Here is a 17562-nt window from a genome sequence, read left to right on the forward strand (position 1 = left end):
GGGCTGATGGGAGTTAAAGTTCAAAACGTTTCGAGGGCTGGGGAAGGCTGCACTAAAACACACGTCCTCCTTCCCAAGGGCCCAAGAATGGGATGCCTGCTTGCTCGCTTTGTCGTTACAGCAGGCAGATGAGCGTGATCTGAGTGAGCTGCCGCGGACTCTGTAGTTCTGCCTCCCACAAGGGCAGCGATTCCACAGAGGGCCTGGGACAGAGCGCTGGCAGGCCCTCAGGGCCCCCTGTTTGCAGCACCGTGTGGCTAATGCGCTGTTTCAGCTCCTGGGAACTGTTCCGCAGTTGGTGGGAATGCAGAAAGGCCGTACGGCCCAGCAAGAGGCTTTGGCAATTGTGGGAATAATGGAGCGCTAAACACTCTTTTACACATAATGAATAACAGAAATCTCTCAGTCTCCTGTGATCATAGCTGCCTATTTTTTTTCCATGCAACTAAAAAACATTTCCATTATCTTGAGACATGCTAAGCCCAGGTATGACCCCCTCCCCGCAAAAATGTGCGTGGAAACTGGATTTCCAGACTGCCAAAGGCTGAAAATGCCCACAAAGCGGTGCTTGTTTGGACCTGTTGCCTTCCTGGCGATTTACCCAGGGTGCCTCCTGCCCCCTTTGCCATCACCTGAGCTAGGAAAGTCTGTTGTGCTCTGGGTCCATCTGAAAAATACGAGGGTGGAACTAAGGATGCGGAGGTAGGCAGTGGAGGCTGGTGGCTCCCATGTCAGTGGGGTGGTGAACGCCTTTAGGCTTCTGACTGAAACCCGGAGCAGATTCACTGTCCCAGGGACAATGGAGCCACCAGCCTCTGCTGGAAATAGGAGAAATGGCCACAAAGAACTGTGCCTCCGTTCTCAACCACCCTATTAACCATTCCTATAACATGAAGCAGCCTTCTGCAGCTGGGTGCCCTCCAGGTGTGTTGGACTGCAGCCCCCATCATGCCCCAGCCAGCAAAGGCCCAGAACTCTTCATTGGTACATAAAAGCCGCGTGCTACTAGGTAATGGGCGCATCTGTTACGGTTTGTCTGTCCTGTAAAGGAGATGCTCTTTCCAGGAAAGCTTATGCCAGAATACACTGGCTCACCTTCAAGGTGCCACGAGATGCCTGGCTGCTCTAAATTCAGATGTCTCTTCGGGCCTCATCCTGCGCCCACTTACACCACTGGACGCTGCCAGACCTGTGGGGGCTGTGGCGTTAACAGTGGCAAGTCGCCGGGGCACATCTGGGGCGGCTTCCCTGAAGAGAGCAATGTGCATGCAGAACATGCATGCCCCATGATCTCCTGATGAGCAAACTAGCTAAAAGTGGGCTAGATGAAACAACGATCCGGTGGATCCACAGTTGGCTACAGAATCGGACTCAAAGAGTGCTCATCAATGGGACCTTCTCCAACTGGGGAGAGGTAATGAGTGGGGTACCGCAGGGCTCAGTCCTGGGCCCAGTGCTCTTCCACATTTTTATGAATGACTTGGAGGAGGAGGTGCAGGCAATGCTGATCAAATTTGCAGATGACACCAAATTGGGCAGGATAGCTAATACTTTGGAAGACAGAAACAAAATTCAAAGTGATCTGGATAGACTGGAGCGCTGGGCAGAAAACAACAGAATGACATTTAATAGGGATAAATGCCAAGTTCTGCACCTAGGAAAAAGAAACCAAATGCACACTTACAAGATGGGGGATACGTGGCTCAACAACACTACAAGCGAGAAGGATCTTGGAATTGTTGTTGATCACAAGCTGAATATGAGCCAACAATGTGATGTGGCTGCAAAAAAGGCCAATGCTCTTTGGGGCTGCATTAATAGAAGCATAGTTTCCAAATCCCAGGAAGTCCTAGTTCCCCTCTACTCAGCAATGGTTAGGCCTCATCTGGAGTACTGTGTCCAGTCTGGGTGCCACACTTTAAGAAGGATGCAGACAAACTGGAGAGGGTTCAGAGGAGGGCAGCAAAGATGATCAGGGGACTGGAAAGAAAGCCCTATGAGGAGAGACAGAAAGAACTGGGCGTGTTAAGCCCTGAGAAGAGAAGACTGAGGGGAGATATGATAGCACTCTCCAAGTACTTGAAAGGTTGTCACAGAGGGGAAGGCCAGGATCTCTCCTTGATCATCCCAGAGTGCAGGACACGGAATCACGGGCTCAAGTGACAGGCAGCCAGATTCCGGCTGAACATCAGGAAAAACGTCCTGACTGTAAGAGCAATACAACAGTGGAACCAATTCCCCAGGGAGGCGGTGGGCTCTCCCACACTGGAGGCCTTCAAGACCTGGACAGCCACCTGCCAGGGATGCTCTGACCTGGATTCCTGCACTGAGCAGGGGGTTGGACTCGATGGCCTTGTAGGCCCCTTCCAACCCTCCTGTTCTGTGGTTCTATGAACTGTGGCAGGGGCCATCCAGTTGAACGCCTTCGCCTGCGCTCGAGCTAAAGCACCAGACTTGGGTTGCGTCCACGCTGGTCTGGCGCCAGTCCCATTCATGTCAATGGGCCTGCTCTAAGTAGGACTACCGTCGGCGACAATGTTGCCAGGGTTCCTGACACTCGCGACCGGAGCGGGGCGCAGAGCGCTTCGGACCCCTCGGGAGGCGGCCGGGCGGGGGGAGGCGAGCGCGCCGCTGCAGGCCGGGCGCGCGGCGGTCGGAGGGCGTCTCCTGGGCTTCGCCTCCGCCGGCCAAGCGGATCCGGTTCAGCAGCTCGCCGTGGCCTTCCGCCCGGGCAGCGGCGCTGATCCGGCGGGGAGGCCTCGGCTGGGCCGGCGAGCGGCCGGGGCGCCCCCGCCCGCCTCGCTGCCTGCCGGCGAGGGCCGCCCCCGCGGCGCGCTCGCCCGCGCCTCTCCAAGCGCCGCCGGCGAGGGAGGCGCCCGCCCGCCCCGGCTCTGCAGCTCCAGCCGCCGCCGCCCAGGCCCGCCGAAGGAGACAGGCGATGCTCGGCGCTGCGGTAGGGCCCCTGCCTGCCCCGACCCGGGCCCTCCCTGCGCGCCTCCCGGGGCCGGAGCCCAGCGCAGCTCCCGCCCGAGGAGGCCGCAGGCTGAGGCCGGCAGCGCGAGGAGGCGCGCCGGGACCGGGGGACGGGAGGCGCGCGGCCAGCGGCGGCCGGGCCCCCTGGGCTGGCGGGGCGGGAGGCAGGGCGGTGCTCGGTGTCCGGGGAGGCTGCCCGAGGAGGCGATCCCGCTGCGCGCGTGCCTGGTTGTGGGCGGACTGTCTGCCCCAAGGGGGCTGGGGACAGGCGGGGGCCGCCGGCGCGCTCGCTCCCGACGCAGGGCCGCCTCTGCATTCCGCCCTGGGAGCCCGGTGGCGGCAGTGGCACAGTAGGGCTGGGGAGCGCTCTGGGGATTGTCAGCGTGAGTTTCGCTCGAAAGTCTGGGATATAAAGGGTGGGTGGGTTGCAGGGGGACGGTGGCTGTTCAGGGGGCTCTCTTCCGTTCCCTGCCCGAGCTGGCTGTGCGCGATCTGCAGGGGGTCCAGAGCAGCAGCCTCTCCAACGCAGGAGCTCTCGTGGGAAGCGCCACCAAAATTTTACGGGCTCGAAATGATGTTTTGCTCTTGCACAATAGTTAGGCATGGGGTGGGAGCATGAACGTATGGAGTGCAGGATTTCTGACTTTGCGTTTTTCCTCTGACCTTTTCTTTTCTAATGTACAGATCTGTGCATGTGTTGTTGTATTGCAATCCACCCTGAGCCCCAGTGATGGCCGGCCGGAAGTTTAATAACATGCATACACTGGCGTTTCCTGGGCGCTGGGCAGGGGCTTTGCTGAGCTGCACTTGCTTTCTTCTTCCAGGCCTCGCAGGTGACGCTGGAGGACGTCACGGTCTATTTCTCCCCGGAAGAGTGGGAGGAACTCGAGGAATGGCAGCAGCAGCTTCACCAGGATGTCATGCAGGAGAACTACGAACTGGTCACTTCACTGGGTAAAGCAGATGCATTTATTGTGGCACACAGCTGTGGCAGGGCGCTCTGGAGCAAACCAGGGGTCCCAGTGAGTGCAGGCTGGGCAGAACCCAAGGCTGATCACAAGTCTGCCCATTGTGATGCCGGACCAGCTCCCACTTTGGCACATTGCCGCAGATGCTCCGGCATCCGGTCCCTCCAAATGAAGGGAAGTTATTTGCTCCCTCTCAACATTTAGAGTTCTCCATCACTGCAGGAAAATTTCCTGGCTTTTAGTTCAGGACTAATCCATTGATTAAAAAAAACCAAACATGTTATTCATTCATTTTGGAACAGCACAAAATGTGTCAAATGCACCAGGCGATGACCACCAGCTCAGAGTGCTCTGAAAAAGGGTTGGACAAATTGAGGATGGGTCCATCACCATAAAGTGGCCATATTAGCAAAATCCGTGTATGCCAGCAAGATGCCTCCAATTATGGGAGAGAGAAAGGACATGGGGGGGGTGTTGCCTTCCCACCCTGCTGAAGGCATGATGGAACATAAGGACATATGAAGAGCCCGGCTGGATCGGACCAAGGGCCCATCTAGTCCAGCATTCTGTTCACACAGTGGCCGACCAGCTGTCAACCAGGGACCCACAAGCAGGGCATGCCCACCCATGTTCCCCAGCTACTGGTGTACATAGGTTCCCTGCCTCTGGTACTGGAGGGAGCACAGAGCCATCAGGACTGGCAGCCATTGATAGCCCTCTCCTCCAGGAATTTGTCCAGCCCCCTTTTTAAAAGCCATCCAAACTGATGGCCATCACCACATCTTGTGGTAGTGAATCCCATAGTTTAACTCTGTGCTGTGTGAAGCTGTCCTTCCTTTTCTCTGTCGTGAATCTCTCACTAATCAGCTTCATGGGACGACCCCGTTGGGTTCAAGTGTTTTGAGAGAGGGGAAAAATGTCTCCCTATCCACATTTTCCACACCAGGCATGATTTTGTGCACCTCTATCATGTCTCCCCTTGGAAGTGTCTGCGTGGCCACTGCGGACTAGATCAGGGGTGCAGAACCTCTTTCAATCTGAGGACTGAATCCAATTTCAGAGAAGCTCTCGGGGCCGCATGCTAGTGGTGGGCAAGGCCAAAGGAGCGGGGCCAAAAATACCAGTGTATTTTATATTACAGCTTTGCTGTCAGTAACTCAGCCCTCAGAGAGGCATTTCAGCCTTTTTGAGTGGGGGAAAAAGGCAGACAAGCCAGGAAGCCACCAAAGGACTGGCAGTGGGGGGGAATGGTGTGGGGCCAGGGGAAGGGGCATGGCCATTGGGGGAACCCTGGATGGCCAGATTGGGACCAGAGGTGGGCCAGATGTGGCCCAGGGGCCTGTGCTTCTGCACTCCTGGACTAGAGGGACCTTTGGTCTGGTTCTTCTGTCATGACAGGTGATGCTGTGTTGTGGGGGGATGCCTTCTGTCCCCTGCCCAGCCGCAAGGGGGGCTCAACTCGAGCAGGTGGAGGAGGGCTTGGTGAGGAATTGAGAGAGCCTCTGCCTAGCAAAACTGCCCTATATAACCTGGACCCGCTCTTTCTTCTTCTTCCTTTCGGCAGGCTGTGATATCAGAGTAAAGGAGGAAGAGGAGACAGTGGCCTGCCACGGCAGGAGATACGTCCAGGCCGTCTTCTTAGAGACGCTTCTCCTGCGGGGCCTGGAGGCCGACAGGGAGGGCATCCACCAGCAACCCGGGAGGCTGGGCGGGGCGCTGGCGGGGCCGGGTGTGGGCCGGGTGAGGCTGGCGCAGCAGCGAGCGGCCGGCGGGGCGCTGGCGGCGGAGGCGTGCCCCCTCACCTGCCCGGAGTGCGGGAAGCGCTTCAAGAGCAGAGCAGCCCGCCTGACGCACCAGCGCATCCACACGGGCGAGCGGCCCTTCGCCTGTGGCGAGTGCGGGCGCCGCTTCACCCAGAGGCAGCACCTGGGCACCCACCTCCGGGTGCACGGTGGGGAGCGGCCGTTTGCCTGCGGCGAGTGCGGCAGTGCCTTCCGCCTGCAGAAGCTGCTCCTGACGCACCAGCGGAGGGCCCACTCCGGGGAGCTGCCCTTGGCGTGCGCCGACTGCGGCAAGCTGTTCAGCCACAAGCACCACCTGATGACCCACCGGCGCGTGCACACGGGCGAGCGCCCCTTCCCCTGCCCCGACTGCGGCAAGCGCTTCACCCAGAAGCACCACCTGCAGACCCACCGGCGCGGCCACTCGGGAGACCGCCCCTTCCCCTGCCCCGAGTGCGGGAAGGCCTTCAAGGACCGGGCCGGCGTGCTGATGCACCAGGTCGTGCACACCGGCGCCAGGCCCTTCGCCTGCCAGAGCTGCGGCAAGATCTTCAGCCACAAGCACCACCTAGTGATCCACCGGCGTGTGCACACGGGTGAGAAGCCCTTCTCATGCGAGGTGTGCCGCAAGCGCTTCACCCAGAAGCACCACCTGCTGAGCCACGCGCGCATCCACACGGGCGAGCGCCCCTACCGCTGCGAGGGCTGTCCCCGCAGCTTCAAGGACAGGGTCACCCTCAAGCTGCACGCGCGGCTGCACACGGGGGAGAAGCCCTTCTCCTGCGCCCGCTGCGGGGCGCGCTTCCGCCTGCGGAAGGCGCTGCTCTCCCACCAGCGGGCGCACGACGCCCCCGCCCAGCTCATCTGCGCCGAGTGCGGGGGGAGCTTCCCGCGCATGCGTAGCCTGGCTGCCCACAGGCGGCGGGCGCACCCCTCCACGCCCCAGGGAACGGCTGCCCGGCCCAGATCGGAGCCGCAGCCTGACGCGGGGCAGGCCCCAGCTGGCCAGCCCAAGGACAGCGAGGCTGGGCTTCAGTCGCCTCGCTCGGGGTGTGGAGGAGCAGCCCAGCCGGGCAAGGGCTGCCTGGGAGTCGCCCCGGACCTCCAGGGGCCCACAGCTGTAAAGATGCCAACGCCGTGAATCGGACCACGCCAACATCACTCGACCGGGCTCCCGCATTTTCCCCGTTGGCTGTTTGGTTCCAGAAACTGCGAGAGACGCATCTCGCACTTCCATTTCAGGTCTTTTTCGTAGAACCTGAAGACTTCCCATTTCCTGGCCTCTCATTTCGATGATTGCAGCACTCACTGTATGGGGCTGCCCAGTTACCGCAGAGCCAACCAAACCAATTAAAATGGAGTGATGGAGACCCCGTGACGGATTCCGGTGGGAACTGACCAGATCCGCCAAGATTCTCAGTGAGAGCCAACACAGATTCCAGGGCTGGGGACAGAGACCCCGGTGCTGCCACCCACCAGGTGGGATGGATTCCTTGCAGGCTCCTGTGCCCCTTTCCATCACTAGTAAGAAGCAGGCCCGGAGCATGTCCCCCTCCAGCTGCAAAGGAGCCTTCTGGTGACTCATGGGAAGTTAGGGAGCTTAATTTGGGCCTGGTTTGGATGAGTTCATGCTCCAGAGCGACACCCAGAGCCCCTGATTTTCACCGCACCAGATTGGGGTGGAGCAGCTGTGCCTCCGCCCTTATCCTCTTGTCAGCTGCTTAATTCATGTTCCTTCCTTGCAGGCCAAACTGTACACTACGTTAAGTACATAGCATGCAGCTCATCCACACTCTTGTATTTACTTCCATGTAAGTCTCCAATCTGGATTGGGGCCCCTGTACATGGGGTGGGGAGGTTTAAACTTTCCCACCCAACTGCTTCCTTCCTTTAAATTGATGACCCCTGACACACACACACCCCGCCCCTGTGCGCATGTGCAAGAGCTGAAAATCGAAACCGATCTCAATTGATGCCAGTTGAGTTTTTTCTTTTTCTTCTTTTAGCCCCCATAGTGGTAGTGGATGGTGAATTTAAATGGAAAAAGCAACTTGGTGGGAAGGTTTAAACCTCCACCACCTGTGCACAGTGATCGCAATCCACGGAAGTGAATAAGAGAGTGTGATTGAGCTGCATGCTACATGTTTGACATAGCAGGTAGTTTTGCCCTGCGAAGCAACGTGAGAGTCCTGTTAAGAAAATGGTTGGGGAAGAGGCAGCATATCCTAGGGTGTGTCTAGATAAGGTTTTTATCAGCTTTCCCCAACCTGGTGCCCTCCGGATGTGTTGAACTACAGCTGGAGGATGATGGGAGTTGTAGTCCAACACATCTGGAGGGCGCCAGGTTGGGGAAAGCTGTTTTATTGTGCAAGCGCCCTGCCTCATTCATGTCTGTTTTATGCGGGGATCCGACTGATGTCGTCTTCTATCTGTAATCCTCGTGTGTTTTCCACTGCTGCTGCTGTCTTTTTTCTTACCAAAAAAATATCCCTTAGGGTGGCAAAGATGGACGAGCCGCACAAGGCCTTTTGGTTAGTAAGTACTAGGAGCTCTCTGTCCAGAAGCAACCCTAGAGAGAGAAGGGATGTTGTTCCCCCGGGGCCCTAGAGAGTGCAGGGTTTGCTGGGTAGGACCCCAAGAAGGTGAGACACCAAAGCAACCCCAGGCAGCGTTGCTACTCAGAATAGTTCCCGCATTAAAGGGGGACCCCCCTCGTCAGTACAGAGGGAATTTGGAGAGGAAGGAAACAGGCAGCTTTTCCCTTTCGAATTTTCCAGAGGGCCCCCCCACATCTTGTCCAGTGCCCCAGTTTGGGACTGGCAGCCTTCTAGCGCTATATGCCACCCCAAGTGGACTGGCAGGTGGGAGAAAACAAGATATTCTTTTATCTCTTCCCCACTCTTGAAAGCAGCCTGGATGAGAAGGTTCCTGTCCCAGACATGCTGGGGCATTGAACAGGACTGCCCCCCTTTGGGCTGGGGGGCAACATTATTGTGGCGGCCTCCTTTCGTTTCAGTCATACGTCACATGTGTATCCCAGTCTTCCTTCCTCTAGAGCAGGGCTGGGCAGATGGTGGATCTCCAGATGTTTTGGACTTCAGCTCATTCCTGATCGCTGGCCATGCTTGGCAGGGGCTTCTGGGAGTTAAAGTCCAAAACATCTGGAGAGCTACCATCTGCCCAGCCCTGTTGGGGAGCCCAGCGGGTTGCCGCCCAGGGTTCTCTACAGGCTGAAGCAGAGCAGGGGTGAGAACTTCCAGCCACATCAGTCAGGCGCACACCTGCAGCGCCAGTTGGGGCCGGTGGAGGGCTGGGCCCAGGAGCTGCTTATATGGGCTCCTCTCTTGGCCTGAGCTGGTCCCCATGACGGGCCCGTTTGTAGTGTAGCTACGCCCTCAACATTGTCTCCTCCTGTCCTAACCAGCTTCAGTCACTAGTTGCCGCGTTCCGTCCTCCGCTATTTTGTCGATGTGTTGAGAAAGTGAGATGCGGGAGGAAGAAACCATTTTGATGACGATCTGGTGGCTGGCTTCATCATTTTGCTGCAAGTGACTTCCTTTAGCTGAGCTGGTCGCCGTCACCCCCCCAAACGCGTTTCTCCCAGAAAGCATTTGACGGAAGGATATGGAGAGGGTGGGTAGTGGCTGCAGCAGCCTCTCCTCCCACATACGTAAACCATGGTGTTGGGAACAAACTGCTCTGGTGCGCTCTTCCCCCTTTCCCGCTCTGCCTCCACCTGTGGAGGTCTTGCTCTAGAGTCCCATATAATAATAAAAGAGGATGGGTGTCTGTCTGTCCATCTGTGCCATAGCACCAAGATGGTGAATCCCAGACACCAACTTGGCATGCACACTAAGGGAACCCTAGGGGTATGCACCCGGGTTTATTTTGTTTTTAAAATGCATGCATTAATTTTAATTAATTTAAATGTGTTGATGTGATCGAAGCCTGCAGTAACATCTTCAGCCACCAGCAGCAGACTTCCTTAGCCAGCACATCGCTTTGCAGCCCATACAGTTTGAAGCCAGGGGAGATTAGGAGGCCGAGGGAGAGAGTTCTATGCCTGCCCCATCTCTTCTGCAGGGCAGCAGCTCCCTCTAAGGGGAATGGAGTGGACAGACCCCTCCCATAGGGGGCTTGGGGGTGGCAGGCACAATTTGCTTCATTCAGCCAGGGCAGGCACAATTTGACAGCTGTGTAAGTTTGCTCAAAGGCTTCACTGCATCAGACTAAGGCCTATTCCAGCCCTTGCAAAGCCAGGTCTGTTTGCTAGTGAAAATGAATAAAATGAGCCCCGTGTGAAGCTGTTGGCTGATTTTATTGCATTGCAATTTTTTTAAAAAAAATCCATGCAGAGGAGTGGGGGTTGAGAGGCAGGATCCAGAGAGGAAACTTGCAGGGGGCAGAGCTGCATTAGGAAAAGAGAAGTTCCATTCCAACGCGAAGGGGCGTGGTCTTGCACCTGCAGGGGTGTCGTCAGCGCTTGGAGAGGTCGCCGCCTGCAGCAGAGAAGAAAGGAAACCAGGAGGGTGGTGAGACCAGGAGACTGGGAGATGGACAGCAAATTTGGTTTCATGGAATTGGAAAGCAGCTTTCTCCCAACCTGGTGCCTTCCAGATGTGTCAAACTACAACTCCCAGCAGCCCCCAGCGGGCCATGTATAGCTGGCTGGGGGCTGCTGGGAGTTATAGTCCAACACATCTGGAGGGCACCAGGTTGGGAGAAGGCTGGTATAAAGTAATGCATATTGAAACATAAGATCCTAACATCACATATTCGCTGATGTGATCTCAGGAAAAGGGTCTTGGGGTCATGGTGGGAAGTTCAATGAAAACGTCATTCCATGCCAGCGATCATTAGAAAGCAATTCTGAGTATGAAAACGGTGAATTCCACAGCAGGCATCATTGGAAAGGGCCTGAAAATGAACCTGCCAGGGCTGTGGGACCCTTATGCAGATCTATGGGGCAGCCACATTTGGAACGGCGTGCACAGTTCTGCTGTGCCCCACCTCCCAACGGTTACTGAAGAGAGAGGGAGAGAAATCAGTCTGTGGCTTGAAAGAGTGGCACGTATTGTAGAAGATGGAGCCAGGGCTGCTGCCGCTCCTCAGAAGTAGAGGCCCCGTCATGGCAAAATGGGCAGGCTGGAAATAGGGAGGAGGCGTCGGCTGCCGGATCTCATCCTCCGCTGAGGGAGAGCACATCACTCACCCAAGGAACTTGCTGCCGCAAGATGTGGGGATGGCCACTGGCTGAGGTGGCTTTGAAAGGGGATTAGGCACAGTCACAGAGGACACGTCTGTCCACAGGATAGCCAAGGAGAACCCCCAGGCACAGGAGTAGTGTAGCTCTGAACATCAGTTGCTGGGGACAGGAGGGCTAGTGCTTGCCTGTGCTGCTTAGGGTCTCCGCAGAGCCTTCTGGCTGGTCAGTGTGGAAACGGCAGTGGGCGGGCGGGCCTTCAGCCTGGTTCAGCAGGGCTCCTTTTATGTCAGCTTGGGGAGTTGGCCTTCAGGCCGTGAGTCAAATTGGGTCCCTTGGGGTCCCAATCCAGGGCCCCCCAAAGTTCCCCAGAAGGCCACACCCCGGCTCTGCCCAAACCCCCTTCTTCCACCGCTGTTGTGAAAGGTGGTTATCCTGATTCAGTTCAGTGCCACGCAGCTGCTGTTGCTGCAGGTGCTGTTAGTTCCAGGCATCGAGCGCTTCAGGCTAAAAGAGGCTGGTGCCTTGTCTCCTCCCCTCCTGCCTCCGGCCCTTCTCACCCTGGATGCGGCCCTCAGGAGCGCCTCTGGAATGGGGCCCGGCCCTCAGGCGGAACGAGGCTTGGGCCCAGCCCCCCCAGGGCCCGCGCATTCGTCTCACTTTGGCAGCTGCTGCACTCGCAGCCGTGGATGACGGGCAGCACCACGGGCTCCGTCTCGCCGCCTTCACACTGCAGGTTCAGGATGCGGACGGGGCTGACCGGGTCCAGGCGGTAGCTGCAGCAGTCGCAGAAGGTCTGCAGGTACGGCTCCTGCAAGGGGACGGGCGCCATCCAGCAATCGCTCCCGGTTCTGGGAGAGGGGAGCGGGCATTGCTGGGAGGCAAGACGGGCCACGCGGGGAGACCTGAGGCCCGGGCTGGGAGGGACGGGATCTTGGTTGAAAACGGGTCTTGAACCTCAGGCCTGTGGGCCAAATTCAGCCCGCCTGCGGTCCTAATCCCCCCAGGATGCCCCAGATGGCCACGCCCCCTTCTGCGGACCCCACCCCATTTCCCCCAGCCACCGATCATTGGTGGTTTCCAGGCTTCTGCAGAATTCCCCCTCCCCTTTCTAAAAGGTGAAATGCCTCTCCTAGGACTTGGTTACGCTTTAGGCTGAAATAGGCAGGTGTTTCTGGCCCCGCCCCATCACGGGCAGGCAGCCCACCCCGCAAGTGCATCTCTGGATTTTAATCCGGCCCTTGAGCTGAATGAGGTCCCACACCCCTGATTTAAAAGAGATGCACGGCAGGGGCAGCGTCAAGGGTAGGCACAGCTGGGTATCTGCCGGGGGCCCACACCCCAGCAGAGCCCCCCGGAGTCGCTCCTCCTTTTCCTTGCTGCAACTTGCTAGTTCACCTCCCTCTCGCCTTGGCCCAGGCGACAGTGGTGGGGAGGAGGAGGAGCAGTCGGCACGGCCTGTTTGCTCTCTGTCTCTCTGCCTGCCCTGATACGTAGACCCAGCAGGGACTTATCTGAGATGGGCCTGAACGAGGGAGGCCAGGGAGGGGAGGCCCAGGAGGGTTCTTGGTGTCGCCCTGACTTACCTCAGGGATGACGTTGGTGTGGGAGGCGCACCGCCCGCTGCAGTAGCTCACCTCCACGTCGGCCAGGAAGCAAGGCCCCTTGGAGATGTTGCGCAGCTCTGTGTAGTGCTGGCAGTCAGGCCGCGGCTCCTCTGCATGGGAACAGGAGGACAATGGGATGATCCCAGCCAGGCCGACTGGGGCGCAGGGGACACGGCCAGCAGCAGGGGGGAGAGAGGGGCCACGAGCAGGAGGGTGTGAGGACCCGCCAGCTCCGCTCAGCTTCATCACCTCCAAACGCTTTCCCGGGAAGGGCCCTGCCGTTACTGAGACGCACAGAGAACCAAGGTCTGATTTGGGGGAAGGGGCCCTTGCTTGGGGTGGGCGGAAAGGAGATCTGGATCTGCTGGGAGATCTCTGGTTGATCGGCAAGGGATCCGGACTCCCAATCAGTGGAAGCTGGTGGCTCCGCTGTCAGTGGGGCGGTGCATCCGCTCCGGGTTTCAGTCAGAACGCTAAAGGAGCTCTCCAAGGTGCTTCTGCACCTTGGAGAGCTCCTTTAGCGTTCTGACTGAAACCCGGAGCGGATCCACCGCCCCACTGACAGCGGAGCCACCAGCTTCCACTGCTCCCAATTATTTAACAGCAGCAGCAGCAGCAGCAAAACGACCCCTTGTCTGCCTGAAAGTATACTGCTGAAATGAAGAAAACTTGGGGTAATCAGGAGTGTGTTTTTACGTAGAAGGACTGAGGTTCCATTCAGTTCTCAGTCCAAACAAACGCCTGCCATCATCATTCCCTAATTCCGTGTGTGCGCCTTTTGAGCAGTTGGTGGATCTTGGGGCTCAAAAACACAGACAGAGATCCCATCATTCTGCCAGCCTGAAGGCCCCCCCACGCACACAGTGTTGGCAGTAAAGGCACAAGGTCCTCGCAGCCTGGAGAGTGAGCTGCCTCCTGCGGGAAGCCGGCTTTGGCTCTGTGGGGCACAGCAGCCCTGCGCCTCCCACAAACGCACGTACCAGGCAGCTCCTTCTGGCAGACAGGGCAGCAACTGCCGGGCTCCTGCACTTTCGCTTCTCCCTGAGGAGAGAGAGAACAGATGCGGGACTTGATGTGGGGCAGGACTCAGGCCAAGCCCCGGTTCTAAATTCCGGCGACACACTGGTGCCACTGAACATGTGCAAACTGCGTTTCCCCCCACTCTTCAAGCAGCCACAGCCAGCCCCGAACACCCCATGTTAGGGGACGGGTGTTTGGTGCCAAAAGGCGCAACTTCCGCTCGGCGTCGGTTCCCCCCACCCGCTGCTTTGGCTTCCCATGGATTAATTTCCGTGCGCTGCAGGGCCCTTTAGGAGCGGTACCTCCAGGCAGGTGAGCGTGGGGCAGCCGGCCTCGCACACGGCCCTCCCGTTCAGGCAGCGGCAAGATTCACAGCCATCGCGCCATTCAGCACCGGCCTGCGGGGTGGGGGAAGGAGGAACAATGCTGGAGGGGCTGGGCTCTCTGAGGGCGGAGGCTGCAGCAGCCCTCCTGGAGCACAGGGGAAGTGGCGGGTGGGGATCTGAGGCAGAATTCCCCAAGCGGGCACCCTCCAGAAGGGTTGGACTACAACTCCCATCCTCCCCAAAGGAATGGGGAAAAGTGGGCTTGGAGGAGGGATCTAAAGGGAGTCAGAAAGGTGGCCGCAGGCCGGTGTTCTGGGAAGCAGTTCCAGGCGGTCTGTGGCTCTGACAGGTAGCCTTGGGAAAGCACAGGGCTCCTGGCTGGGTTGATGGGAGCTGTAGTCCTATCCATCTGGCAGGCACGGGTTTGGGCAGGCTGGGCTGGGGCATTCGGCTGTGTTTAAGCTCCCCTCCCGCTCCGCCACAAAAGCGGCCAGTGCTCACACTCACCAGGTACACCTGGCCTCCGTGCTCACACTCGCAGTGAGCGGCCAGGACGCAGCGGCCACTGCTGTTCCGGTAGTGGCCCAGCTGGCACACGCAGCCCTGGGCTGCCCCCGCGCTGCAGTTCTCTGGCGGGTCCTCATAGATCTGGTGGCAGCTGCGCTCGCAGGGGGCCGAGGAGCCAGCTCGGAGCCAGTGTTCGCCGCCAGGGCAGGCTGGGCCAGGAGAGAGCGTGTGAGGCCAGTCAGCACCCCGGCCTGCCCAGCTGCTAATCAGAGAGAGGAAGGGGGCTCCTCTCCCCGCCTGCTCGCAAAGCCTCCAGGCCAGGAGGCAGGACGGGGGGCGGTCTGCCCAGGGAGCCCACGCCTCCGTGGGCCAGGTGGCTTGTCTCAAGGGCCAGAGGTTGCCGGCCCATGCGCCACAGCCCTGCGTCGATGCCCTCCCAGCACGCACTTGTGCAGGCTTCCCTGGCCCGGCAGGCCTCCCATCTTCCCTCCGGGATAGCTCTGCTCTGCAGCTGCCCCTCCGCCTCCTTTCCGGAGGGCAGGAGTGGGGCTGGGAGGGAACTGCTGCGGGTGGGAGGGCTGCGAAAGTCACTCTGTCTCACCACAGTCCGGGAGGGCGCAGGGCGTCTGGCGCACCGCAGGCCCCTCGCATTCTGCCCCACCGTACAGCCGCAGCTGGAGCCGGTGCCGCCAGGAGCGCTGCTCTCCCATGCCACAGCTCACGGAGCAGGGCGACCAGGGCGACCAGGGCGACCAGGCACACGGCACTGCGGGAGGGAGAGCGCCTGGCTGAGGAGGGCTGGCCAGCACGGAGGGGGAGGTTGAGCCCAGGGCCCGCAGGGAGCCCAAGATGGCAGAAGAAAGCAGGGGTGGGTGGGAAGGAAAAGCCCAGATACTGCCCGAATGGGGACAGCACCCATGGCCCGGCCCTGGGGGGCAAGTCCTAAAACGAGAGATTCCAGAGGTCAAGGCAGCTCTCTAATCTTAGAGAAGGAAATTGGCTAAAGGTTCGGGGACAAGAGAAATGCACTCTGCACATGTTCAGAGGCAGTGTTTGCATGCCTCAGAGCTTTGCACGGAAAGCAGGCTTGCTGAGAGGAGCCCTCCCTTCAGCCTGGCTTGCCTGCTCTGCAGCTGGGCCGAGCCAGGTGGAGGGAGGGCGGCAGCGGCAGAAAAGAGCCAAGAGTCCCGCCCGCCGTTGCTCCCTCAAGCTCCCAGCTCCCTTCCGGGACCTGTGGGTGTGCGAGGGCCACAGCCTCTTCCTCGGGGCGCCTCCCTCATCCTCTACAGCGGGGGTGCGGGGAAAAGGAAAAGGGGGCGGAGGGTCACAGCAGGATGGAGGCCCCAAATGCGCAGCCCCTGCAGAGAGAGTGTTCGGGGAGCGGCTGGCCCACCGCCTGCCTACAGGTCTGGAAGGGAAGCCCAGCAGGCCGTGGGGAGGCAGGGAGGGCCCTGGCGGCCTCTTACCGTCACAGTCCTCCTGGGTGCACCTGAAGACTCCCCCCCGGCAGACACTGTGGAGCCAAAGACAAGTGCAAGCGGAAGAGAGCCGGGGCAGACCAGCGATCAGTGTGCGGGACTAGGGCCAGGGAGACCCAGGTTCGAATCCCTGTTCCGTCACTGGCTGACCCTGGGCCAGTAGCTCTCTCTCAGCCTGACCTTCCTTACAGGGTTGTTGAGAGGAAAAGCGCAGGGGAGGAGAACGACATACTGAGCTCCTCAGAGGAATGGTGGGATGTAAATGTATCAAACACCTTAAAAGCTGGCCTCCCCACAAAAAACAGACGCTCATCCCGCAGTCCTGAGCGGAGGGATTGGACAGGCACCCCCAAAGAGAGACGGACCCTGCTCCAAGTCAAGATCTCCCAGCCTTTTCGCAGCTGGGATGGAGTCCTGGGGCCAAAGCTCCTTTAATGGGAGGTTTAACCCTTTTTTTTTTACATGCAACCAGCCTCTAAGCTCCAGCCTCTCCTTTTGGGTTGTCACCCCCGCCCCTCTGCTCGCCTCTCATTTCTGATCCCCCAAGCCGACTTGTTCAGGGATACGGCCCCTCCCTCCCAGCTCACCAGCTATTGCACTCGTGCCGAATGAGGCTGCCAGGCGGATACTCGTGGGCCCACTCCTCTCGGGACATGTTGGCAGCCCAGGGCGTGGCTGGTCCCGGGCCGAGCGAGCAGCGGCACTCTTCCGGGGGGACGCACGTCCCATCCTGCAGCACCTGTTGGCCGAGAGGAGGCTCAGGCGCAGCAGACCCAGAGTGGGGCAAGAAAGACCCCCCAGGAGAGATGTTTGGGCTGGGGGGGGGGCACAGGCACGCCACTCACCTGGCCAGAGGGACAGGTGCAGCCAGGCTGGCATTCCTCCTGCAGGCACTGGGTTTGCGGGCGGAGGTCAGAGCACGCCTGAGGGCAGGAGTTGGCGCAGTCGCTGTGGACTTGGGCACCTGGGCATTCTGGCATGGGGAGCGGGGAAGAGGGATAGAGGAACACGTCACGATACAAGGAGTGTCCCATGGCCCAGATTCACTCCTCCTTGCAAGCGCCTGGGCAAGGCCCGGTGGCGGAGGTGCCGAGGCCTTCCCCTCCCCTCCTCCATCACTGCAGACTCCAGACCCCCCTGCCCCCCCGTTCACACATTGTGAAAAGCATGGAGCGACATGCCAAAGCCACCAGCATTGGGACTGGTCCTGTGACCGTAGGTTCATGTGATCCTGGGCTCACATGGAATTGGGCCCCAAAATGGCGTTTGTGTGCGCAGCCCTTGAGCACGCGAAGGAAAGAAAATATGCAAGAGCTGCAAATTCTAAACCAAGGGTATTGAACCTCAGGCCTGCAGGCAAAATCTGGCCCTCCTGGGGTCTCAGTCTGGCCCTCTGGGGTTCCCTACAGGCCACGCCCCTTCCCACGCCCCCTCCCACCCACCCAGTTTGGTGGTTTCCTGGCTTGTAGTAACTGGCGATAAGAGCTTTACGCTAAAACATGCTGGTGTTTTGGGAATGTGGGCCCCACCCCTTTTAATTTGGCCTTGCACATTTTGCCTTCTGCTCCACCCACCCCTGAAATGTGGCCCCCGAGAGCTTCCCTGAGATGGAATCTGGCCCCCGGGCTGAAAGAGGTTGAGCGCCCCCACTTCAAGCGGACGGCAGCCCCGGGGCCGCAGCGCAGCCGGGACCCCCGGC

The 17562-nt window shown here is 59.1% G+C and overlaps 2 protein-coding genes across 2 annotated transcripts in view; one reads left to right on the forward strand and one right to left on the reverse strand.

The window, feature by feature from the left end:
• The first annotated feature begins 508 nt into the window (after window positions 1-508).
• LOC146345338 (uncharacterized) lies at window positions 509-7331 on the forward strand. The gene is made up of 5 exons (XM_084859842.1): window positions 509-702; window positions 1136-1262; window positions 2570-2953; window positions 3798-3927; window positions 5506-7331. Exons 1-5 carry the CDS (start codon window positions 509-511, stop codon window positions 6861-6863), a joined length of 2193 nt encoding a protein of 730 aa, XP_084715968.1. The 3' UTR covers window positions 6864-7331.
• A 2689-nt stretch (window positions 7332-10020) lies between these two features.
• LOC146345339 (SCO-spondin-like) overlaps window positions 10021-17562 on the reverse strand; it is a 133163-nt gene continuing 125621 nt past the window's right edge. Inside the window, exons 111-120 of the mRNA XM_084859843.1 lie at window positions 16709-16836; window positions 16451-16602; window positions 15852-15898; window positions 14987-15151; window positions 14386-14594; window positions 13855-13950; window positions 13513-13573; window positions 12512-12642; window positions 11586-11736; window positions 10021-10221 (exon numbers count right to left, since the gene is read on the reverse strand). Coding sequence (XP_084715969.1) covers window positions 10199-10221; window positions 11586-11736; window positions 12512-12642; window positions 13513-13573; window positions 13855-13950; window positions 14386-14594; window positions 14987-15151; window positions 15852-15898; window positions 16451-16602; window positions 16709-16836 — 1163 coding nt within the window. The 3' untranslated portion in view covers window positions 10021-10198. The remainder of the gene's footprint in view (window positions 10222-11585; window positions 11737-12511; window positions 12643-13512; window positions 13574-13854; window positions 13951-14385; window positions 14595-14986; window positions 15152-15851; window positions 15899-16450; window positions 16603-16708; window positions 16837-17562) is intronic.

This window comes from Heloderma suspectum, chromosome 5 (assembly GCF_057233095.1).
Source record: "Heloderma suspectum isolate Gila_16-S chromosome 5, 16-S_ref, whole genome shotgun sequence".
Taxonomy (NCBI): domain Eukaryota; kingdom Metazoa; phylum Chordata; class Lepidosauria; order Squamata; family Helodermatidae; genus Heloderma; species Heloderma suspectum.